We start from the raw sequence: 25,812 nt of genomic DNA on the forward strand, positions 1-25,812 counted from the left end.
GAGTAATCATGTGATAGTCAAGATAGCAATGTCCATGCCGAGACAGGTATTTTTGGTCGTTTTATTACCTTAATTATTTAATGTAATTTGTTTAATGCTGCTCACTTTCCAGCCATATCAGCAAGAAAGTTACTAGCACTTTTTTGTATTCATATTCATTCTACATCTCCTTATAATAAACCCTGCTAAAATTTCTTAGGGGGATGACCTATTGACAGCTCCACTAAGAAAATTCCCAGAATGTTAATTTAAGATATAAAGTAAATTTTAATATGACATAAACGCTAATCACTTCAGGGGTTTTTCTGCCTATTTTGGGAAAAGGAGTCTGACCAAATTGGGAATTTTTTATCGACAAAATTGGTCATTTTGGGAATTTTTGCTTCGATGAAACGGTTCATTTGGGAAAAAATTGTGAATTAATCATGCTTAAATAATTCAGTGGTTTAACAAATAAATTTGTTTTTATTTGGTTCTTTTGTCTTCTTTATGTAAACAGATGCAATATTGGGCATGTTCAACGTTAATACAAGTACTGCAGTTTTGTTTTTTAGTTACAGTTACACTCTGTGATAAGAACTGAACAGTCAAAACCTTATGGCAAATATTTTTGACCAAAACAAACACTGGTTAGTCACACAAGTTATAAGACACTTCCATTCTTTTAAAAAAAAAAAAAAAAAAAAAAAAAAAAAATTTTTTTTTTTTTTTTTTTTTGGAAATTGGGATTTTTTTTAATAATTTCGGTTTGGGATCGGGTCCGTTTGCTTTGGGAGTGCCTCCGTCGTCCGGAGGCGCAGACAGTGCTGAAAAACCCCTGCACTTTCTTACTGAAACTGAACAAAAACTTAAAAAAACAACAGAAAACAGTCTGCTTCCTCACTAGGACGACACGGTTTCAAATGCTGGTGGGTGAAACCATTACTTTTTAACAGTATACATGGTTATTAACCCAATAAAGAATGTAATGGTCCATTGACCTCAGGCATGAATCTGCAAGTTTTTATGACCTTAATCCCGTTGTAAAAACCCACGATCGAAGTGTCACAAGATAAGCGAAAACAGGGCCCAAGTCTGTAAAAAAGCGCTGTAAAATATACAGTCAAAAATTAAGAAACATAAATAATAGAAAAAAAACCTGTATGTCCGAAAATTTAGAGTCACGAAAAATAAATATTTTTGCTAAAAAAGAGGGTGTCCGAAAACTTATTATAATTATGGTAAATGCCTCCTACTCATAAAAAACAAGGGAGCATAAAAACACTACTTATATTTATGACACATCTTGACCTCATATGTTGCTGTTTATAACTGAAGGTTTGACATAAGTATTTTAAATCTAAATTGTATTTTCCGTGAATCTGGCGATCAAATGTTAGGGTGCTGTCAACAGAACAAGGGAGTTAAATTTTCAACTACATTAAATTCTTGAATGTATTGCATATATATTGCTGCAATTTATGTGCAAGAGCACAATCAGAATTTCTTTTAAGCTTTTGTATGCTTTTTTATGCATATGTGTGATTTCTAAAAGCCTCAAGTGTTCTATGTTCTCGTTGTTAGCCTTTTCCTGTCAACGCTTAGAAGCAATGTGAAAATAGCTATATACACAAGAACAGTCTGCGGGTAAATTGGGTGAGTAAGACTGTTTGTTAAGAGTCAAGTTAACAACAATGACAAATTAATTAATAAGATTTTTTTTTAGAAAAGTAATCAGAAACAATCTAGTTAATGTCAAGGAAATATGTTCTTAATACAATCTCCACACATGACCCAGGTTCAAACATAGCACAGATATGGTGAAGATGGACATTCTATCAATACTGGGTCATAAATGTGGCCACTAGACTGGTAACAAGACAAAGGCCAGTAAACACTAACCTGAGAAACTTTGAAAGTTACTGTTCTGAGCTGGTTGTGTTACGCTTCACAACAGAACTGCCCAAACACTAAGCAGCCATCATGATTGTTTTTAAACAAACCCCAATCATTGTTTAACTCAATCAGGTTCACAACAGAACTGCTCCAACACTAAGCAGCCATGATTGTTTTTAAATCATTGTTGAACTCAGTCAGGTTATGACTATATTTTTTTTTACAGTAGTCAAAAATAAAAGGGCCTTAATTCGGCCAAAACTGGTTGCAGAAACTGTTCCTTTCTTTATGATCACTTACACATATTGGTAATTAAACGGTGAAAGTAAGAGAGAAAATCAAACAGCAGTTACAGGTAGATTTTTTTCAAAACCTAGACAATGCTCGCAAGACATGGACATATATGGCATGTTTGTCTTGTAAAGTAGAAGCAACTCATATAGTCATATAAAGGAAAGATCTAAAGTGAAATAGCAGAGTAGTGCAATGTCCTTTTTCGTTCCACTTTTCTAACCCGCTAGGATAGTCAAGACAAAACATCTGAAAACCTATTCACCTTTTGATATTATCTGTATACAGTGTATAAAGAATAAAGAGTAGTAATGACCCTAGACACATGCCTTGCTACTGACTTATATGTCAGAATGAAGATATACTATCTTGTACCAAATCATATCAATCCACCTCTATCATGTGAGTAAACAGCATGTGACTGTCCTGCGACAATGATTCAAAGGGCAGTGTTTTGCTTAACACATCAACTTTCATTTTATTTCCTCATTAAGTTATAGCTATGGCCTCCAACTTTGAGAGTTCAATTCATGGCGGATCAGATTTATTCTTTGACTTTTCTTGCCTCATCTGTCAGGAAAATGACAGAAACACAGAGGCCGAATTTACTGTGAGGAGTGTTCCAAGTTATTTTGTGGGACATGTGTGAAGCTCCATGACACACTTTTTAAGAAGCATGCAACTTTGGACAAGGGAAACATCAGCCAGTGGCCAGATACCAATGTGGATGCACTGGAGCAATGTCAGGAGCATAAGAAACAACAACTGACAGGATTCTGTGAGGACCACAATCAGCTGATATGCCATGCCTGCCATATCAACAATCATCAGTATGAATCATGCAATCTTTCATATACATTCAAGTTAAAAAACAAAAGGTGCCATGTTGGCCTTTGGATTCAACATTTCATTTTAACATTTACTGTGTGACCCATCTTTCTATCTGCATAAAATCTAATCAAAAATCAAAAATCAATAGAGTAAAAATAGCATCCAGTTGTTCAACTCAAATGCAAAGTGTACGAAAATAATAATAATAGCATGTTCACATATATCAAGTAATGTGTTGACAAAAAATCAAAACAAGAGATGTGTATAAAACATGGTTTCCCCAGACTGGCCTAACTGTTGTGACCTTGATCTATAAATGGCTGAGCTAAAAACTGATTATTTTTCCACAAATGGTGCATGTCCATTCCAACCATTATGTTTAAATTTGTATGTGTATTTTAATGTTAAGTAAATACCTTAGGTGTTTTAACACCTTTAGCATCCATAAAGTTCAATAAGTTTATTTATTATGTGTATTAACCACACTTAAAATAACACTGTGCAGACAAATATTATGATTCAAAATAAAAAATATATAAATGAGAATATTAACAATACTTAGAAAAACACATACATGATATAACAGAGTGCATATCAACTGGGTTTTCAGGGGGCTACACACGGCCTAGACAGAATTATGTAAACACACTGTTAAGAACTTTATTTTTTGCAAATATCTCAAGTTATTGAAATACATTTTCATAAATCTTTAATGCATTAAATAAGTTTTTCTTGCAGCTTGTGTCAATATCTTCAATAAAGTATAAGAATAAATCCTTGAATACGTCTGAAATTGGTGAAAAAAATTTACCTTGCATGACGCATAGTCGTGCAGTATACATTAAATTTTTTAACAAGAACACAGGCTTATTAAATAAAGTAATTCAGATATATTTCACATCTCCATAAGCAGCATACAAATCTGTTCTTTATGCACTAGTTGAAATTCCTAAGAAAAAAATGTTTTAAAAAACTATTGGGAAAAAAAGCAGCAGTTACCTGTGTGTTACATTCAATAAAGTTTAATTGGGAAAACCAAACAAAGTCATGTGATCTGCACCCTGATAAAATGGGATACTTATTGCAGGAAATGCAGTTATGTGGTACTCATAGCTGACAGAGTGAAAGATCTTCATCAGAAAGGAAACTTTAAGAAGTTGTCAGAAACTCTGGATACATTAAATGTGCAGTTGATTCAGAAAAAAGATGACTTTGAGGAAAGTATGAAGTCCCTTGAACAATCCTACAATACAATTCTGGAAGAAATCAAAGCTTTACGCAAAAAAATCAATGTGTTGTTGGACGAACTGGAGAAAAATACTATTAAGGAGTTGGACCCACTTCTGGCAACCATGAAGAAGTCAATTCAAACAGACATTGACAACTGCACAGAGTCCATCAAACATATGACATGTGTGCAAGAAGATTGGCTGAGAAGAAAAGACAAAAGTGAAGCAGTGAATTTTATCATGTATAGGAAATGCCTTGACCAGTCCCTCAGAACTAAAACACTTTTACAAGCTAAGACAACACAGAATGAGAGGACACTGACCTTTAATCCTGATACAACCATCCAACAAACCCTGTCGACGCTCATGGGATTAGGACAAATAATCACTAAAGTGAAACAAACACAAACTGCTAAAATCGTAACACAATACACAGAAACCAGACAAGAAAAGCCTAACCCTTGCAACACAGTTCCCATTCAACATCGCCATACAAGTGATGCAACCAAACAATCAGTGATATGTGATCCCAACCAAGTCATCAGGGTGGAAAGTACCGGTAGTAAAATGTATTCAGTCAGAGTAAAGACTGACAAAAAGTATATCTGTACATCTGGTGTCTGTGAGACAGCCACTGGAAAACTACTAATCACAGACTATTTTAACAACAGTGTAAAGCTCCTGAATCAGAACTACAAGGTGGTGGCCCACTGAGACTTGCCTGCTAGACCACTTTCCATGTGCAACATTGACTCAAGTCTTGTGGCTGTTACTCTGGATAACAGAGAGGTCCATTTCATCAGAGTGACCAATGATCAGCTGGTAAAGGACAAGGTACTGAAGCTCCAACATGAGTGCCATGGTATTGCCCACCACCAGGGTAACCTGTACATTACAGATGATAGTGCTCTGTATCGCTTTACTGTGGAAGGAAGACTGGTGAGCAAGATGTATAAAGATACAGGTGGATGTTCAGGTAATAATTCTCACTGTCATTATTCTAATTTTCCAAACTTTTCAGACCCATGCTTTTTCTGTAATTGAAATAAACAAGAGATGTGTTTGTCAGAAACACTATGCCCTCTACTGCGCCGCTTTGATTATTTTTATTTTTAATTAGTTGGCAGGTTCAGATAATTTTTACAGGGGAAGTTATATTTTTTAAAGGGATATAATAAAAATAAAACTTCCCTTGTAAAAATGATCTGTACCTGCTAAATGATAAATCTCCCTTTAAAGCTCATAACTTCCCTTGGATTATTTTTTTTTACCTTTAACCTTAAAGGATGGCCTAGACCTTGACCTTTCACCACTAAAAATGTGCAGCTCCTTGAGATACACATGCAAGTTGCTATCTTCAATATTGCAAAAGTTATGTCCAATGTTAATGTTTTTGGACGGACGGACGGAAAGACAGACAGACAGATGGACCAACAGACAGTTCAACTGCTATATGCCACCCTACCAGGGGCATAAAAAGTAATAAGCTTCATATACCAGTAATCTTATCAAATAATGTAAGTTTTGTAAAAAATGATATGAACATGTTGAACCAATTCTAAAATGAAATTTTGTATAAAATCCATAGGAAGACATTTGCCCCCACAAAACGCTTGTTTCGAAACCTAAACGAATATTTCGAAACTTAAACGTGGACCTTAAGTTCAAGGTCAAATTTTTTGTTCGTATGAAAGGCCTTGTCCATATACACATGCGTACCAAATATGTAGTTTACATCTGAAGCGACATTTATGAGCATTTTTCGAAAGCTAAACGCAAAAGTGTGGCGGACAGACAGACAGACGGACGGACGGTGGGATCACTATATGCCTTCCTTTGGGGACATACAAAACAAGAGCTGTCTCCATCGGAAGACATATGTCCCCGAAAAACGCTTTGTCGACACCAGTAAACGCAGATTTTGAAACCTAAATGCGGATCCTAAGTTCAAGGTCAAAGGGGTCAAAATTGTTGTGCGTATGGAAAGGCCTTGTCCATATATACATGCATACCAAATATTAAGGTTACATCTGAAGCGACAGAAGTTATGAGAATTTTTCGAAACCTAAGCGCAAAAGTGTGACAGACAGACAGACGGGCGGACGGACAGTGCGATCAATATATGCCCTCCATCATGGGCATAAAAATACAGATTAATTGCAAATCAAGAAAGTATTGTTATAACAAAATGTATAAATTTTGAATTCAAGTTAGACATTATCTTTTCTTTGATAATTAGTTTACAAAACTTATAGACTTAACCAATGTATCAAAATAAAGAAGCATACTCACATTCACACAGAAACAGGTTTTTATTGTTGACATTCTGTACTGTATGTCAAAGTGTTTTTGTATGTATGTTCGTTAATTTTATTTAGTGTTTATGTATGTGCTAAATACTAAGCAAAAGCTGGACTTTATTACATGACAAGAACATTAAACTCATTAGTTTTTATATGATGACCTTTGTTATCACATCTAAACAACACCTGATCATCCCTGTCTTCCATACCACAGTTAGAAGCTGTGCAGTGAGTCCAGATGGAGAAAGGATATATGTGGCCAACTGGGACAGTAACCAGCTGGTCACACTGTCCAGAGATGGCACAGTAATCTCCAGATTCACTGACCCTATACTGAACGAGGGATGCGGAGATGTCCGACCTGGCCTCCATGTGACAGACTCAGGACAAGTTCTGGTGTGTGGAGGCAGGTCCCACACAATCATCCAGGTGGACAGGGACGGGCGACAGAGACTGGCAGAAGTGATCACACGGAAGGATGATGTGTTTTACCCCGGAGTAGTCTTCTACAGTAAACACACAGGAACAATCATTGTGGGAGATTGGCGCAATGAAAGCATTATGGTGTTTAAGGCACAGTGACTGTTGGAGTAGGATGATGTTCAGTTATTACAATTTATATTATTATCCATACAGTTGCCATTTAAAACAGTTGTACAGGTTTGTATACACTACATATAAGACACAGTGACTGCTGTAATAAGACAATATTTTCCTTTATAAATCTAGTACAAATTTCTAATGAGGTATTATTGTCCCCTACCGGTTTCACCGGAGAGGACTTATGGTTTGCGCTCCGTCAGTCAGTCTATCTGTCAGTCTGTCCGTCACACTTTTTTAAAGCCATATTAAAAGTTTTGAACCCAATAGAAGGCCGGATCTTGAATCCAAGATCACCTGCATATCAGAGTCTTCAAGCCATTATCCAAATTGCCAACTTAAATTTAAGAGACATGAAGTGTTAAACTACATATAGTTTCATCTTTCCTATATGTAGAAAATCAGCATGAACTTGATGAGCAGTACATATTTCAATATAACAACATGTTAAATTTGTAGTTTGTGGAAACTCAAATGTTTTAAAAATTGGATGCCACATTTTCATGGACACTTCTTTAACTGATCGTTTTATAGTGACAATGGCTTTTCTAATCCCAATTTTTGACACTTTTAAACAGATATAATTCACTATTTTTTGTGAACCAGAAATCCAAAATTTGAAGTTGAATACTGTTATAGTAAGCACGCAATCATTAACAATTTCTGCAGTTATAAATAAAAGACAAATTGCTGAACATTTTGTTAATAGTTCTTATCCCTGTTGAATATGATTATGATTTTGTTTTTCATGGCATATTCAATCAAGACACAACGTCTTGGTGATTAAAATCTTACCATTTTAGTGTGAAGTTTCTTTTTTTTTAATGCTGGAGTAGTCTTAGTAAACATGTTGGAAAGAATCATAATAATATAAACAAGACTATTGCCAAGCAATATATGTCCCCTACCAGCTTCACCATTGTCAGATTGTTTTTTATTTGTTGCCATAGCAACCAGAATTTTTGACGTAGGAACGAAATGAAATGACGTGCATAATATCCATATTGTTATCTATCCATGTAAGTTTCATGAACAAATATGAAAACTTTTAAAGTTATCCCAGGATCCAGAAGTGTGACGGACTGACAGACAGACACACACACAGGGCACAAACCACATTGAGTCCCCTCTGTTGAAACCGGTAGGGGACAATAAACTTATTTCAAGAAGAAGATAAAACTCGGATATAAGAGAACCCAGTTTATTTCTAAAGCAGATTAAATTCTGTTGTGCCTAGAAGTAGAAGATCATTGAAAATTTTAAAAGAAATGGAAGAGGGAGACAGTTGTTTGTGAGAGTTGAAAAACAAAAAACAAGTTCTTGATTGTGTTTAGATTTTGTTCTTTACCAGTAAACTTCTTTAGTACAAAATGCTCATTTTGGTATGCTTTTAAACAATATATTAATGGGTACTTGCAATTAAGTACCATTTAAGTAATAAGACCAAAAATTTCATGAAGGGAATTTTCTATTCCCAATTTGTTGATTTTATGCGCTACTTTTTCCCAATTGGACCAGTACAAACACTTTTTCTGAATTGGACACAAAAAAAAATCACTGAATACCCCTATCCAAACTTAAGTTATTAGGAACAAGCAAATTCGTTGAATAGATAATCTTCGCCATATAGATTGTGTTAATTGATGGGTTCAATCTTCGCCATATAGATTGTGTTTGTGGATGGGTTCAATCTTCGCCATAAAGTTTGTGTTTATGGATGGGTTCAATCTTCGCCATAAAGTTTGTGTTTATGGATGGGTTCAATCTTCGCCATATAAATTGTGTTTATGGATGGGTTCAATCTTCGCCATATAAATTGTGTTTATGGATGGGTTCAATCTTCGCCATATAGATTGTGTTTATGGATGGGTTCAATCTTCGCCATATAGATTGTGTTTGTGGATCGGTTCAATCTTCGCCATATAGATTGTGTTTATGGATGGGTTCAATCTTCGCCATATAAATTGTGTTTATGGATGGGTTCAATCTTCGCCATATAGATTGTGTTTATGGATGGGTTCAATCTTCGCCATATAAATTGTGTTCATGGATGGGTTCAATCTTCGCCATATAGATTGTGTTTATAGATGGGTTCAATCTTCGCCATATAGATTGTGTTTATGGATGGGTTCAATCTTCGCCATATAGATTGTGTTTGTGGATGGGTTCAATCTTCGCCATATAAATTGTGTTTATGGATGGGTTCAATCTTCGCCATATAAATTGTGTTTATGGATGGGTTCAATCTTCGCCATATAGATTGTGTTTATGGATGGGTTCAATCTTCGCCATATAGATTGTGTTTATGGATGGGTTCAATCTTCGCCATATAGATTGTGTTTATGGATGGGTTCAATCTTCGCCATATAGATTGTGTTTATGGATGGGTTCAATCTTCGCCATATAAATTGTGTTTATAGATGGGTTCAATCTTCGCCATATAAATTGTGTTTATGGATGGGTTCAATCTTCGCCATATAGATTGTGTTTATGGATGGGTTCAATCTTCGCCATATAGATTGTGTTTATGGATGGGTTCAATCTTCGCCATATAGATTGTGTTTGTGGATCGGTTCAATCTTCGCCATATAGATTGTGTTTATGGATGGGTTCAATCTTCGCCATATAAATTGTGTTTATGGATGGGTTCAATCTTCGCCATATAGATTGTGTTTATGGATGGGTTCAATCTTCGCCATATAGATTGTGTTAATTGATGGGTTCAATCTTCGCCATATAAATTGTGTTTATGGATGGGTTCAATCTTCGCCATATAAATTGTGTTTATGGATGGGTTCAATCTTCGCCATATAGATTGTGTTTATGGATGGGTTCAATCTTCGCCATATAGATTGTGTTTATGGATGGGTTCAATCTTCGCCATATAAATTGTGTTTATGGATGGCTTCAATCTTCGCCATATAAATTGTGTTTATGGATGGCTTCAATCTTCGCCATATAAATTGTGTTTATGGATGGGTTCAATCTTCGCCATATAGATTGTGTTAATTGATGGGTTCAATCTTCGCCATATAAATTGTGTTTATGGATGGGTTCAATCTTCGCCATATAAATTGTGTTTATGGATGGGTTCAATCTTCGCCATATAAATTGTGTTTATGGATGGGTTCAATCTTCGCCATATAGATTGTGTTTGTGGATGGGTTCAATCTTCCCCATATAAATTGTGTTTATGGATGGGTTCAATCTTCGCCATATAGATTGTGTTAATTGATGGGTTCAATCTTCGCCATATAGATTGTGTTTATGGATGGGTTCAATCTTCGCCATATAAATTGTGTTTATGGATGGGTTCAATCTTCGCCATATAGATTGTGTTTATGGATGGGTTCAATCTTCGCCATATAAATTGTGTTCATGGATGGGTTCAATCTTCGCCATATAGATTGTGTTTATGGATGGGTTCAATCTTCGCCATATAGATTGTGTTTGTGGATCGGTTCAAATCCCAAATCAGCTCAATCTCTATTCTTACTCAAATTATTGAATGCAAACTTTACATATTTAAGCAACAGTGACCTTAACCTTGACCCAGCTGGTTTCATCTTGAACGCAAACCTGACTTTAGTACAAAAGGAGGTATAATCCTGCTTAAGAGCTGGTCACAATTACAGGTCTTGGTCAGCAAATCTTCAAAAAGACACTCGACTCCTGTATTATAAGGACCTGTAGTGCATGTTGAAATTGAGTAGATTTATGCAGTCTAACCTGAACTAGCATTAACCTTGACTAAATGGTCTGTATAGTCTAATAGTCATTATTACTACTGTGTTTAATAGTGACTGCGTTTGATAAAATGCACGCAACCAGTGTGAAAAAACAAATACCAGGTCGTTGAGGTTTGTTTACTGTGATAATTACATGACAATCTGAAAAATAAAATTTGTTAGGAATATATTTTTTTTTCCAATTAATTTCTCATTGATGTAATGAAGAATGATTTTAAGTGGTATAAAACATTCAAGTTATATTTAACAGTTGTGCTTAGTTTGCTATTATTTATATTTAGAATGATGTCTATGTGATGACTGGTATTTTAGATGTGCTTAGCTTGTGGTTGTTTGAATAAAAATGCTGTTGGTGTGATTTGCTGTGCACATTTAAGTAACCATGCTAAGCTAATTAAGATATTTCATACAGTTTACATGTGAATGTAAGTATAAAACACAAATGAACATGCACATGAAATTAATAAAGATATTAAAAGATTATCAGTGTCTGTTTATGGTGTTTGTTTCTTTGAATAAGAATGATACAATCAACAAACCAACCATATAACAAGGGACAAAATTGTCACAAAACCAGGTTTTCAACTCAAAGTGTGACCTTGGAGATATCAATGTAATTCTTTCGCGCGACACACCGTCCAGTGCTGGTGAACAAATAAGCCAAATGATTTTAAAATCTCACTGAACTACATTATTAAGTTATGGCCTGGACAAGCTTGTTCCGCCCGCCCATCGACATTCGCCAATCTATTTACCAGTTTTTTTCCTTTGAAAACCTGGCCCCGTGTTCACAACACATTTTTTGCAATCGAAAATCGATTTTGCTTGTCATTGAAAATGGATTTCCATTGTAGCTGATAGGCAAAAATCAATGTCAGTGAAAATAGATTTTCAATTGCAAAATAGTTTTGTGAACACAGGGCCTGGTTAAAAAGTGGTCACCTGCCTAAGGTAGCGACCTTCCTTGGACAGCATCTTTGACAATGTCACTTCACTGGAAGCTTAACACACGTAAGATTGTGTAAGAACTTATTGAGTAGTAAAGCTTGAACAATTTGGAGAATAGTCAAGCTTACAACAAAGAGAATCAACTTAGTTAAGAAAACAGATTATAAAGGCAAATAATCACAATCTGGTCAATGTGAAGGAGATCTGTTTATAATATATTGATATCCAACAAGAGGCCCATGGTGGCCCTAGAATGCTCAACTGAGTTCAATGTGCACATGTTGTCAAAGACTTGACCTGAGGATCAAGTTTTAGACCACCCTTAAACCTTTTCCACTCAGAAGCAAAGTGAAATTATGGCTATGTGCACAGCATTAAACCAGAACAGCCTGCTAGTAACTTGCAGTCTGTTCAGGTTTTATGCTGTTTGCTGCTCGATCATCAGTATCTAAGGTTTGGAGATGAAGCCTTTTAAAACTTGAATATAGTAAGAAAGGTCTTTAATTAAAATTAACTTTCTGACGGACTACAAAGGCATCAAAATACGTATCTGAGTGGTAAAGGGTTCATCAAACAAGGCCATAAAGATTAATATTCTGTCCATGATTTAGGCATAAATGTTGTTTATAGAATGGATATATAGGTTTTCTAACAAAAATGTGTTTACCTAGTCTTTGAGCACTTTTGAGCCAGATACAAACATGGCCTAGATATTGTTAAGATAAACATTCTATCAATATTGAGTCAGAGGGAGTAATCATGTGATAGTCAAGATGGCAATGTCCATGCCGATAAAGGTATTTTTTGTCATTTTGTACCCTTAATTATTTGATGTAATTTGTTTACTGCTGCTCACTTTCCAGTCATATCAGCAAGAAAGTCACTAGCACTTTTTTGTATTAATATTCACACTACATCTCACTATAAACCCTGCTAATTTTTTTTAGGGGGATGACCTATTGACAGCTCCACTACGAAAATTCCCAGAAAGTTAATTTAAGATATAAGGCCACGACTTTTTTTTTTATTGGTTTACAAAAATTATTTTGAAAATGGTCCATCGGGCGGTCGAAAAAAAAAAAAAAAAAAAACATCATTGGAAAAAAAAAGTTAATACTAATAACATCAGAACAAAGACAACATATCTTTTATAACCTTAACACAGAGACAACAAATCAAATTATGCAATGAAACACATCTATATCTTCAAATGAAATGAGTCCTAAAAGCACCTTTTGTAGCATCAGGCAATTTTAAACACTCCATTACATGACATGCGTTGACATGCGTTCTTCTCCCATTAAAACGAAAAACTGCGCTTCATTTCCATAATTCGATGCGCACCATTACGCAATGCGATGCCCGTTGCATAAATCTTATATAAAATAAACTACTCTTACTCGACTTATGAGATCGTACATGAAAAAAAATCGAGGTAGATCGATCCATGCGTCGTTGCGGTAATGTTTGTCAAAGTTGTTGTTGTCATGAAAACTCGTTGATTTACAACGCAAAACGTCTTATTTGAACTGACGCGAATTAATTTAATCATATTTGTCAACTTCGCTTTTGCTTTATTTTGATAATTTAATTCAAAGTTTAATGTTAGCAAGTGTTTTTTTTACTGGAATTGTAAACAAGGAGTCAGTTTAAGTCTTCCGAAAATGTGCAGTCTGTGTGAATTGACAGTTTGACGTCATCAAAGGAAAGCCGCTTTCTGTCCGAAGCAATAAAGCGACAAATTTCGCGTCGAAAAAATTGGCTTCCTTTGTCTAGCAATCAACATGCCGAACCAATCGTGTGTTTGTTTCTCAATTGCGATCCTCCAATTTAATAAAAGCACGTGCATAGCTCCGCCTTCGAATCTTTTGCAAAGAACGGAGGCGGAGTTCAACGGTTAATTGAGCTAGTGTTTTACGCAAGTTGAGTTCCGAATTGCCGAAATTACTCGGCCCTAAGCACTGAAACGACAAATACTTTTATCAATGATTTTCTGAGATATACCGATTTGTTCCGATTTCCAAACTTCCTGTACAGTTCCTATAAACTATGGCGGACGTGTTTACAAAATTCCTAAAGGGCATATCGTAAATAATGGCAGTGTTTTATTGGATTATTTATACTAATTATCAAATACTTTTTTATCTACTATAATATCGGGTTTGTTTAATATAATGAACATGTTAAACAATATAAATGCGTCACAGACTCGGAAATAAATTTTGATGGGGTCGACATTTTACTGACGCTGATTTTCTTATTGTCTGTAATTTTTACCCAAAATAAATTTTGAGAAGTGCCCATAAAAGGACTGGTACATAATGTGTCACATTGAAAAATATCCTGATCTCTGCAATATATGTGAACCAATCGTTGATTGTACTTACTTGATTTTATTCGCAACCGTACTCAAACCGGATCGTTTTTTTTCTCGTTTCGCTCTTTTTGCAGTGCGGTCGGGAATAAAATATTTAAAAAAAAGACGATTTTCCGATTTTATTTTTTTTCCCATTTTCCAAAAATTAGGGTCTGCGGTTTTGTAAACCAAGAAATATAAAAGTCGTGGCCTAAAGTAAATTTTAATATGACATAAACGCTTATCACTTTCTTACTGAAACTGAACAAAAACTTATAAAAAAAACAACAGAAAACAGTCTGCTTCCTTAATAGGACGACACTGTTTCAAATGCTGGTGGGTGAATCCATTACTTTCTAACAGTATTCATGGTTATTAACCCAATAAACAATGTCAAGGTCCATTGACCTCAGGCATGAATCTGCAAGGTTTTATGACCTTAATCCCGTTGTAAAAATCCACGATCAAGGTGTCACAAGATAAGCAAAAACAGGGCCGATGTCTGTAGAAAAGCGCTGTAAAATATACTGTCCGAAAATTAAGAAACAAATAATAGACAAAAACCCGTATGTCCGAAAATTTAAAGTCACGAAAAATAATTATTTTTGCTAAAAAAGAGGGTGTCCGAAAACTTAAGAGTAATTACAGTAAATGCCTCCTACTCATAAAAAACAAGGGAGCATAAAACACTACTTACATTTATGACACATCTCTGACCTCATATGTTGTTGTTTATAACTGAAGGTTTGACATAAGTATTTTAAATCTGAATTGTATTTTCCGTGAATCTGGCGATCAAATATTAGGGTGCTGTCAACAGAAGAAGGGAGTCACAATTTTCAACTACATTAAATTCTTAAATGTATTGCATATATATTGCTGCAATTTATGTGCAAGAGCACAATCAGAATTTCTTTTAAGCTTTTGTATGCTTTTTATGCATATGTGTGATTTCTAAAAGCCTAAAGTGTTATATGTTCTCGTTGTTAGCCTTTTCCTGTCAACCCTTAAATTCCATTCAGAAGCAATGTGAAAATAGCAATATAACCAGATTCACACAAGAACAGTCTGCGGGTAAATTGGGTAAGACTGTTTGTTAAGAGTCAAGATAACAACAACGACAAATTAATTAATAAAAAAAAAGATTAGAAAAGTAATCAGAAACAATCTAGTTAATGTCAAGGAAATATGTTGTTAATACAATCTCCACACATGACCCAGGTTCAAACATAGCACAGATATGGTGAAGATAAACATTCTATCAATTTTATCAATACTGGGTCATAAATGTGGGCACTAGACTGGTAACAAGACAAAGGCCAGTAAACACTAACCTGAGAAACTTTGAAAGTTACTTTTCTGAGCAGGTTGTGTTTCGCTTTACAACAGAACTGCCCAAAGTTACTAAGCAGCCATGATTGTTTTTAAACAAACCCCAATCATTGTTTAACTCAATCTAAGCAGCCATGATTGTTTTTAAACAAACCCCAATCATTGTTTAACTCACAGAACTGCCCAAACACTAAGCAGCCATGATTGTTTTTAAACAAACCCCAATCATTGTTTAACTCAATCAGGTTATAACTATATTATTTTTTACAGTAGTCAAAAATAAAAGGGCCTTAATTCGGCCAAAACTGGTTGCAGAAACTATTCCTTTCTTTATGATCACTTACACATATAGGTAATTGAACGGTGAAAGTAAGAGAGAAAATCAAACAGCAGTTACTGTAACAGGTAGAATTTTTTCAAAACCCAGACAATGCTCGCAAGACATGGACATATATGCAGAGCTCTAGATAAGGGCCGTACAGCCGTAAATACGGCTTTTTAATGAAGGATTACGCATTTATTTTTATAAACTGGCCGTACAATTACGACTTCAATATCCCTTTTACGCATTTACGAAAAACATCTGGCCGTATCGATACGTCCGCGTCAGCGCGGCGAGATTGGTTGGTCTGTAACCTAACGGCGCTTTTCGTTAATTAAAATTACCGAAAAGTTTTAGACTGGACTTTGATATGTATGTCTATTCCATCGCGTCATTTTCAATACTCGTAAACCCGTCAAAAACAATAGGGCTATGCGCAAGGGGAGGCAAGCGAGGCCAGCTAAGCCGCTTTCTGTTCAAAAAAACACTTTATAAGGCTACATGAGGTCGTCTAACCATCATGAAATCCAATGTGTTTGTTCAGAAAATGACATTGTCGCCCCGATATAGGACAATTTAATTGCATTGGTGGCATCCCTCCTCCCAATCCTGAAAAACTTAAAAGTGAGTGGCCCAGACTGGAAGGAATGATTGAAGGGGCATATAGGTCTTATAGTACACAGAAACTTTGTAAGAAAATTATCCTCCATCATAGAATGTTAATGCCAAATTTTGCTATTTTAGCATCTATTGCACTTGTTATGGCAGTGTCTAGCGTAGAATGTGAACGTACTTTTAGTGCCCAGAATAGACTTAAGGTTAAATACAGAGCTTCTTTAAGTACAGATAAACTTGATGTTCTTCTTAAAATCAGTATGCTTGGACCACAGCTGCAGCAGTTTGATCCAGTGCCAGCAGTGAAAAAATGGTTAAGTGACAAGAAAAGGAGAAAGAAAAGACTTCGTGAAGCATATAAACCAAGGAAAAAGGCTAAAACATGTTAATATCAGATTGACTGTATTACAGTTGAAGTGTTTGCTTAAGCTTTTCTGACAGTGATATTAGTGTTCTATTACTTAGTTTACTCGTTGGCTTGTGTTTTTGTCAATAAAAATGAAGAAATAGTATTTAGTTATGAGTTTTAATGTGTTTTGTAGTTGCGTCATAATTAAAGAAGCTAAATATGTTTATTATAATTGTTGCATATGTTTCTGAAAAGTCAGTTATACACCCTTCAATATCCAAGAACACAGGTAGTTCAGTACTACCTGTATTTTTGGATATGGTAGTACAGGTACTAATTGATTTTCAGGGTTACTCCTTTTCTTTCTGTCAGTGGCAGTACCGGTACTAATTTCACAAATCCTTATCTAGAGCTCTGTATATGGCATGTTTGTCTTGTAAAGTAGTAGCAACTCATATAGACATATAAAGGAAAGATCTAAAGTGAAATAGCAGAGTAGTGCAATGTCCTTTTTAGTTCCACTCTTCTAACCCACTAGGATAGTCAAGACAAAACATCTGAAAACCTATTCACCTTTTGATATTATCTGTATACAGTGTATAATGAAAAGACTAGTAATGACCCTAGACACATGCCTTGCTACTGACTTATATGTCAGAATGAAGATATACTATCGTGTACCAAATCATATCAATCCACCTCTATCATGTGAGTAGACAGCATGTGACTGTCATGCGACAATGATTCAAAGGGCAGTGTTTTGTTTAACACATCAACTTTCATTTAATTTCCTCATTAAGTTATAGCTATGGCCTCCAACTTTGAGAGTTCAATTCATGGCGGATCAGATTAATTCTTTGACTTTTCTTGCCTCATCTGTAAGGAAAATGACAGAAACACAGAGGCCGAATTTTACTGTGAGGAGTGTTCCAAGTTATTTTGTGGGACATGTGTGAAGCTCCATGACACACTTTTTAAGAAGCATGCGACTTTGGACAAGGGAAACATCAGCCAGTGGCCAGATACCAATGTGGATGCACTGGAGCAATGTCAGGAGCATAAGAAACAACAACTGACAGGATTCTGTGAGGACCACAATCAGCTGATATGCCATGCCTGCCATATCAACAATCATCAGTATGTATCATGCAATCTTTCATATACATTCAAGTTAAAAAAGAAAAGGTGTCATGTTGGATTCAACATTTCATTTTAACACTTACTGTGTGACCAAACTTTCTATCTGCATAAAATCTAATCAAAACTCAAAGTACTGACAGTACTGGTGTGACGATGCTTTTGAGAGGATGGATATAAAAGCATCAAGTTAAGTTTATCTACATCACCACAATCACCACAATTGTGTATGTTGGTACGAAAAAAAAATTTGGTACAAAAATTTTGCGAAAAAATTTTGGGAATGAAAACAAATTTGGGTACGAAAAAATATTTGGGAAAAAAAATTGGGACCGAAAAAAATTTGGGTACGAAAAAAAAATTGGGGATGAAAAAAAAATTGGGTACGAAAAATTTTAGGTACGGAAAAAAATTGGGGGAACGGAAAAGTAGTACCTGTGGGGAACTTGACCCACACTCGCACTTTTTCGGCCCTTTCCGTCAAACATCAGATAAGTTCCTTGAAGGCAATAGTATGAATACACATTTCGGACGCGGTAATGCGGTCCTACCTACGCGCGTCAAAATGTAAGCGAAATATGTACACAAGTCTGTCAGGAGTGATTGAATTAACGAAGAAAATCGTGTATTGATGTAAGTTTTTTGAAGAAATGTGCTGAAAATATATTAAACAAGAGCTGTGTTTGTGAAACACAATGACCCTGCTGCGCAGCTTTGAAGCCATATATTTTACCTTTGACCTTGAAGGATGACCTTGACCTTTCACCACTCAAAATGTGCAGCTCCATGACAAACACATGCATGCCGAATATGGAGTTGCTATCTTCAATATTGCAAAATTTGTCCTTTGACCTTGACGGATGACCTTGACCTTTCACCAATCAATATGTGCAGCTCTATGAGATTCGCATGCACGCCAAAATTGAAAAAGTTATGGCCAATATTAAATTTTCGGACAGACAGACAGACGCTTTATATTTGACATTTGACCTTGAAGGATGACCTTCACCTTCACCTTTCACAACTGAAAATGTGCAGCTCCATGAGATGCACATGTATGCCAAATATCAAGTTGCTATGTTCAATATTAAAAAAGTTATGGCCATTAAAGTTTTCGGACGGACGGACAGACTGACAGACTGACTGACTGACAGTTCAACTGATATAGGCCACCCTACTGGGGGCATAAAAAGCAATGGCGATATTTTTCTCAGCCACATAATTGTTAATAGTTTGATATCACAAAATGAAAGTGAAAGTAGAACTGTCAAAAATGACAACCTGTCAACGTGTTGTTTTTGCTGGCACGAGAGGGCGATTACACTCAATGTGTTCACATTTTGACCATAGGTTTTGTCAATGACCTTTATAGTATGGGTAGCTTTGATATTATTTATTGCTATCATGTAACTGCATGATTGTGTATATGTTTACAATACACAAGCATAAATAATGATGTAAATATACTGATTGAGCTTATAATAATCTGAGAACTATAGCCAGGTCAATTAAGGACTTAAAATACAATTTTGTGTCCTGATTTCATGAAGAAATGACCATGCATGTCCTAGATTTCAAATTCAAGGCCCTGGTGTGACACATTGGCAGCATTACCGTTAAACTGTTACCAGGCTTATGAAATTAGTTTTTATTGAACTATCTAAGGAAATCTAAATCAGGCACTGATTTTTCTTGTTTTAATACAGTCATAGATCAGTTGTGGCCTCTAAGTAATGACCAATTTTTGCTTACTTGTCACACCCTTAAAACTTTCCACACGTCTATAATAGCAAATCTGGATTTAGGTGATCTTCAATGGTACATTTAAACTTTAGCTCTGTTACAAGAGTGCTGGTAAAGTCCAGTCACATATTTAAATCTAGGCCATGTCAAAATCAAAGTGTCAAAGACAAATGAAAGATGCGTTCATTAATTATTGTCCAGTTGTTTACTACTGCTGTAAGTTTTTATATAATATGACTGATGAACATCATGTGAGAGAAAATTCACATTATCATTGTATATCAGGTTTAGCAGCCTTTTAGATAACAAAGTATGCTAGTTTTCAATGTCGCTTCTGGGGATCAAACCCGCAGGGCTTTTAGGAAGATTCTGAAATTTTCGATCCCTCGAGAGCAACCAAACCAAAAATTAAGTCAAATATTGCTGACTCGGTTTTTTGAGTCGGTTCATGAGGAATAATGGAGCCCGATTGGTCATTGTCGGCTCTGGTACTACTTACATGTACCCCGGGTACTCTTAAGTATACTTACATGTACCCCAGGTAAGGTAAATAAACGTAATTGTACTCGGTCCATATTAGACTGTACCCGAGTTGTATTCGCGCCCAAAATCCGATGTCGTAAAACGTGCAACAGATTATCTTAAACACACTTCTCTTCAAAAGACACTGCATCAACATGCTTTTTGAGTATGTGTTCCGATAAAATAGAGGCCATTCTACAGAAAATTGACATAAATGTGCAGGGCTTAACACTAAGGCACGTCCGAACGACATTCACTGCCTGTACCTTGGTCCGGGCTAGCCAATGTCCCAGGAACATGCCCGACCGGTCGTGTGTATTTTGGGCGGGATTATATGTTCTATATCAATAAACTGCGTTTTAAATAAGCTTTTCAAAGATGCAAAAATCTTAATACAGTAGGATCAGATGACAATTAAATCCCAGAGTGAGTTTGGAGACAACAAACGGATCGTATCTCGAAATAGATTCGGAACCGCCTGATTGCAATCAAAAAGAGGCCGACAATTCAGAAAATCCCCGGCAGTTTTCCTGGTAAAACACGTCAGTACCTATTTTTAAAAGGAATGCCGCTAGACACGGTTTTTTATTGGTTTCCTCAAAGTGACGTGTTTTCTCAATGAAAATACGTTTGAAACTAAAAGCCGGGATCGCCCAGGATCGTCCGGAATGATGAAGGTATAAAACTTGACATTAACACAAAGTAACTATAAAATTAATAGTTATTTATCAATTTTAAATAATTTTAATTTGTTGTCATTATGGAAAAGTTATTTCATCCTTTAGACAATTAATAAATCCATTTAGAGGAAGATAGAGACTTTAATTAGATTAGAAGTGTTTTGACAATATTTTTTACGCAATTCAATTAGCAAAACTAATATTAATGGTCGATCCCGGCTTTTAGTAGAGAGTTAACCCTGTACAATTGTTACAACTACCGTAACACGTTATTTTGCTAAGATTCACTTACCATTTCTTGTAAGACGGTAACCCGGCAATCTATGTAAAAAAGGTTTTAACGTTCATGTCATTGTTTAAGTTTGGTTTTACGGGTGGGCATGGGGGTTCCTCGGATACGAAAAGAAAAGGGACGGAGGAAAGTAAGAGAAAGTATGAGGAAATAAAAAAACTAGAAAATTTCTCCAGAAATGGCGTGAAGATTACAAATAGTTGTCTTAAATAGATGAATATTGAATTCAATAGCATTAGTAAGCCAAGCTAATAAGAATGATTTAATCATAATTGCGCATCTCCAAGCACAAGAAAATACAAGTTGAATGATAAATATAAAGGTTTTTATAATACTTGGGTCAGGGCACATGAAAGATTGGTCAGGGCTAGTAGGTTCTGCATTTACTAGCCCGAATGGGCTAGTTGAAAAAAGTTAGTGTTCAGCCCTGATGTGTATATAAAATTATTACAAAAAAATAGTCGACAACGACTGATTTAGGGTTAAATTTCCCGGGTACATTTTAGTATATTTACCGTACCTGGGATACATGTAAGTATACTTAAGAGTACCCGGGGTACATGCACGTAGTACCCGAGTTGACAATGAACAATCGAGCGATACTGGAAGGTGCAACATCTCTCACGCCCCCTAGCATCGCCTTTAGCAGTATTCAATTCTCAACAGGAAAGTGCTGGAGTCATTGATCCCGAGGGACAAGAAAATCAATTGATTAATGTTCGAAATAAATAATTTGATTAATGACAATTCTATTATTTGAGCCAGGTCACAGGAAAAGCTCAGTCAAATCAGTATCCAATTAAATTATTTGTTATTGTCAGAAAAATGCTTTTAAGCAAACAGCTTTCAAGCGACTGCAGGCTGATCTAGATCCAAACTGGCCACAATCGCCTTAATGTCTCTTTTACTGTGACACAGTTCATTTAACTTTAAAATGATAAAAAGAACTTACACTAAGAAAGAGTATACAAACCAGTAAAGAGTTTGAAATCAATGTTGAATTTCAGGACAGCTTGGTGATCTGCAAATCCTCGATGAAATGTTGATATCGGGTATCATAGTCGCAAAATGCTCGAATACAATTTATAAAGCACAATGTGACTTATATTGATAACTAAAAATACCAGTATGCCAGTTTTGCCGTGTCAAGCTGTTACGATCCAGAAAGTCCTTCATTCACATCGAGTATATATCCTTCGAATTCCAACTATTATTGTCATAAGCGGAGATTTTAGTGAATAAATAATTCATATATCCTAAACGACAGCTTCTAAATAGCGAAACAAGCCAATTTATGCAGTAAGAAAGTTTTGAATCGAGACTCTCATGGGGGCGGCCATTGTTGAATGTTGAAACACGAACGGCAACTCTGCTAGGAGAATGTTATCAATGACGAGCAATCTCCTATGCATTGGCGAATGCAAAAGGGAAGTAACTGAAAAATTGAGTTATCTCAATCGGACTGGCTAGGTCTTTTACATAGGTCGCCATTGTGAAATTTTTTAAGATGGTTATCATACCTTGGACAATGCTGTTCCAGCATCGTCAATCAAAAACAATAGAGCTTAAATAGCATCCAGTTGCTCAACTCAAAAGCAAAGTGTACGAAAATAATAATAATAGCATGTTCACATATAACAAGTAATGTGTTGACGACAAATCAAAACAAGAGATGTCTATAAAACATGGTTGACCCAGACTGGCCTAACTGTTGTGACCTTGATCTATAAATGGTTGAGCTGAAAACTGATTGTTTTTCCACAAATGGTGCATGTCCATTCCATCCATTATGTTCAAATTTGTATGTGTATTTTAATGTTTAGTAAATACCTTAGGTGTTTTAACACCTTTAGCATCCATAAAGTTCAATAAGTTTATTTATTATGTGTATTAACCACACTTAAAATAACACTGTGCAGACGAATATTATGATTCAAAATAATAAATATATAACTGAGAATATTAACAATGCTTAGAAAAACACATACATGATATAACAGAGTGCATATCAACTGGGTTTTCAGGGGGCTACACACGGCCTAGACAGAATTATGTAAACACACCGTTATGAACTTTATTTTTTGCAAATATCTCAAGTTATTGAAATACATTTTCAAAAATCTTTTATGCATTAAAGACAGTTTTTCTTGCAGTTTGTGCCGATATCTTTAATAAAAACATAAGAATAAATCCTTGAATACGTCTGAAATTGGTGACAAAATTTCACCTTGCATGACGCATAGTCGTGCAGTATACATCAAATTTTTTAACAAGAACACAGGCTTATTAAATAAAGTATTTCAGATATATTTCACATTGCCATAAGCAGCATACAAATCTGTCCTTAATGCACTAGGTGAAATTCCTAAGAAAAAAATGTTTTAAACAACTATTGGGAAAAAAAGCAGCAGTTACCTGTGTGTTACATTCAATAACGTTTAATTGGGAAAACCAAACACAGTCATGTGATCTGCACCCTGATAAAATGGGATACTTATTGCAGGAAATGCAGTCATGTGGTACTCATAGCTGACAGAGTGAAAGATCTTCACCAGAAAGGAGACTTTAAGAAGTTGTCAGCAACTCTGGATACATTAAATGGAAAGTTGATTCAGAAGAAAGATGCCCTTCAGGAAAGTATGAAGTCCCTTGAACAATCCTACAATACAATTCTGGAAGAAATCAATGCTTTATGCAAAAAATCACTGTGATGTTGGATGAACTGGAGAAAAAAACTATTAAGGAGTTGGACACACTTCTGGCAACCATGAAGAAGTCAATTCAAACAGACATTGATAACTGCACAGAGTCCATCAAACATATGACATGTGTACAAGAAGACTGGCTGAGAAGAAAAGACAAAAGTGAAGCAGTAAATTTTATCATGTATAGGAAATGCCTTGACCAGTCCGTCAGAACTAAAACACTTTTACAAGCTAAGACAACACAGAATAAGAGGACACTGACCTTTAATCCTGATACAACCATCCAACAAACCCTGTCGACGCTCATGGGATTAGGACAAATAGTCAACAAAGTGAAACAAACACAAACTGCTAAAATCGTAACACAATACACAGAAACCAGACAAGAAAAGCCTAACCCTTGCAACACAGTTCCCATTCAACATCGCCCAACAAGTGATGCAACCAAACAATCAGTGATATGTGATCCCAACCAAGTCATCAGGGTGGAAAGTACCGGTAGGAAAATGTATTCAGTCAAAGTAAAGACTGACAAAAAGAAAAGCGTTACAATATCTGGCATCTGTGAGACAGCTAATGGAGAACTCCTCATCACAGACTATTTTAACAACCGTGTAAAGCTCCTGAATCAGACCTACAAGGTGGTGGCTCACTGTGACTTGCCTACTTCACCACTTTCCATGTGCAGCATTGACTCAAGTCTTGTGGCTGTTACTCTGGATAACAGAGAGGTCCATTTCATCAGAGTGACCAATGATCAGCTGGTGAAGAACAAGGTACTGAAGCTCCAACATGAGTGCTATGGCATTGCCCATCACCAGAGTAACCTGTTCATTACAGATGGTAGTGCTCTGTATCGCTATACTGTGGATGGTAGACTAGTCAGCAAGATGTATGAAACAGGTGGATATCCAGGAAATAATTCTCACTGTCATTTTTCTTATTTTCCAAACTTTTCAGACCCATGCTTTTTCTGTAATTGAAATAAACAAGAGATGTGTTTGTCAGAAACACTATGCCCTCTACTGCGCCGCTTTGATTTTTATTTTATTTTTATCATTTGGCAGGTTCAGATAATTTTTGCAGGGGAAATAATATTTTTTAAAGGGATATAATAAAAATATTACTTCCCTTGTCAAAATGATCTGTACCTGCTAAATGATAAATAGAAATTATCTCCCTTTTAAGCTCATTACTTCCAATGGATTTTTTTTACCTTTGACCTTAAAGGATGGCCTAGACCTTGACCTTTCACCACTCAAAATGTGCAGCTCCATGAGATACACATGCAAGTTTCTATCTTCAATATTGCAAAAGTTATGTCCAATGTTAATGTTTTTGGACAGACGGATGGACAGACAGACAGACGGACAGACTGACAGACAGTTCAACTGCTATATGCCACCCTACCAGGGGCATAAAAAGTAATAAGCTTCATATAACAGTAATCTTATCAAATAATGTAAGTTTGTAAATAATGATATGAACATGTTGAACCAATTCAAACATGAAATTTTGTATAAAATTCAAAGGAAGACATTTGCCCCAAAAAAACGCTTTTTTCGAAACCTAAACGCAGATTTCGAAACTTTAAAGTGGACCCTAAGTTCAAGGTCAAATGGGTCAATTTTTTTGTGCATTTGGAAAGGCCTTGTCCATATACACATGCATACCAAATATGAGGTTACATCTGAAGCGACATAGAAGTTATGAGCATTTTTCGAAACCTAAACGCAAAAGTGTGGCAGACAGACAGAAGGGTGGACGGACAGTGCGATCAATATATGCCCTCCTTCATGGGCATAAAAATACAGATTAATTGAAAATCAAGAAAGTATTGTTATTACAAAATGTATAAATTACCAATTTTGAATTTAAGTTAGACATTATCTTTTCTTTGATAATTAGTTTTCAAAACTTATAAACTTAACCA

The 25,812-nt window shown here is 35.6% G+C and overlaps 3 protein-coding genes across 4 annotated transcripts in view; 2 read left to right on the forward strand and 1 right to left on the reverse strand.

Moving 5' to 3' along the window:
• Window positions 1–25,812, reverse strand: part of LOC127858622 (meiotic recombination protein REC8 homolog) — a 162,436-nt gene that overhangs the window by 72,545 nt on the left and 64,079 nt on the right. The window lies entirely within an intron of this gene.
• On the forward strand, window positions 2,583–24,842 carry LOC127858642 (E3 ubiquitin-protein ligase TRIM33-like). Its single transcript, XM_052395858.1, has 3 exons — window positions 2,583–2,764; window positions 17,705–17,937; window positions 23,678–24,842. The coding sequence occupies exons 1-3, from the start codon at window positions 2,669–2,671 to the stop codon at window positions 23,883–23,885; spliced, it is 537 nt and encodes a 178-aa protein (XP_052251818.1). The 5' UTR covers window positions 2,583–2,668; the 3' UTR covers window positions 23,886–24,842.
• LOC127858641 (uncharacterized) lies at window positions 4,149–8,883 on the forward strand. Its single transcript, XM_052395857.1, has 2 exons — window positions 4,149–5,202; window positions 6,744–8,883. Exons 1-2 carry the CDS (start codon window positions 4,965–4,967, stop codon window positions 7,109–7,111), a joined length of 606 nt encoding a protein of 201 aa, XP_052251817.1. The 5' UTR covers window positions 4,149–4,964; the 3' UTR covers window positions 7,112–8,883.

This window comes from Dreissena polymorpha, chromosome 14 (genome assembly GCF_020536995.1).
Source record: "Dreissena polymorpha isolate Duluth1 chromosome 14, UMN_Dpol_1.0, whole genome shotgun sequence".
In the NCBI taxonomy this organism is placed as follows: domain Eukaryota; kingdom Metazoa; phylum Mollusca; class Bivalvia; order Myida; family Dreissenidae; genus Dreissena; species Dreissena polymorpha.

Bases quoted from the DNA above. Each gene is read 5' to 3' on its own strand.
- LOC127858642 (XM_052395858.1), top strand. From the start codon at position 2,669: ATGGCCTCCAACTTTGAGAGTTCAATTCATGGCGGATCAGATTTATTC. The intron at 2,765-17,704 runs GCCGAATTTACT...AGAAACACAGAG, and splicing joins AAAATGACAGAAACACAGAG to GCCGAATTTTACTGTGAGGA. The intron at 17,938-23,677 runs GTATGTATCATG...TACTTATTGCAG, and splicing joins TGCCATATCAACAATCATCA to GAAATGCAGTCATGTGGTAC.
- LOC127858641 (XM_052395857.1), top strand. From the start codon at position 4,965: ATGTGCAACATTGACTCAAGTCTTGTGGCTGTTACTCTGGATAACAGA. The intron at 5,203-6,743 runs GTAATAATTCTC...TCCATACCACAG, and splicing joins AGATACAGGTGGATGTTCAG to TTAGAAGCTGTGCAGTGAGT.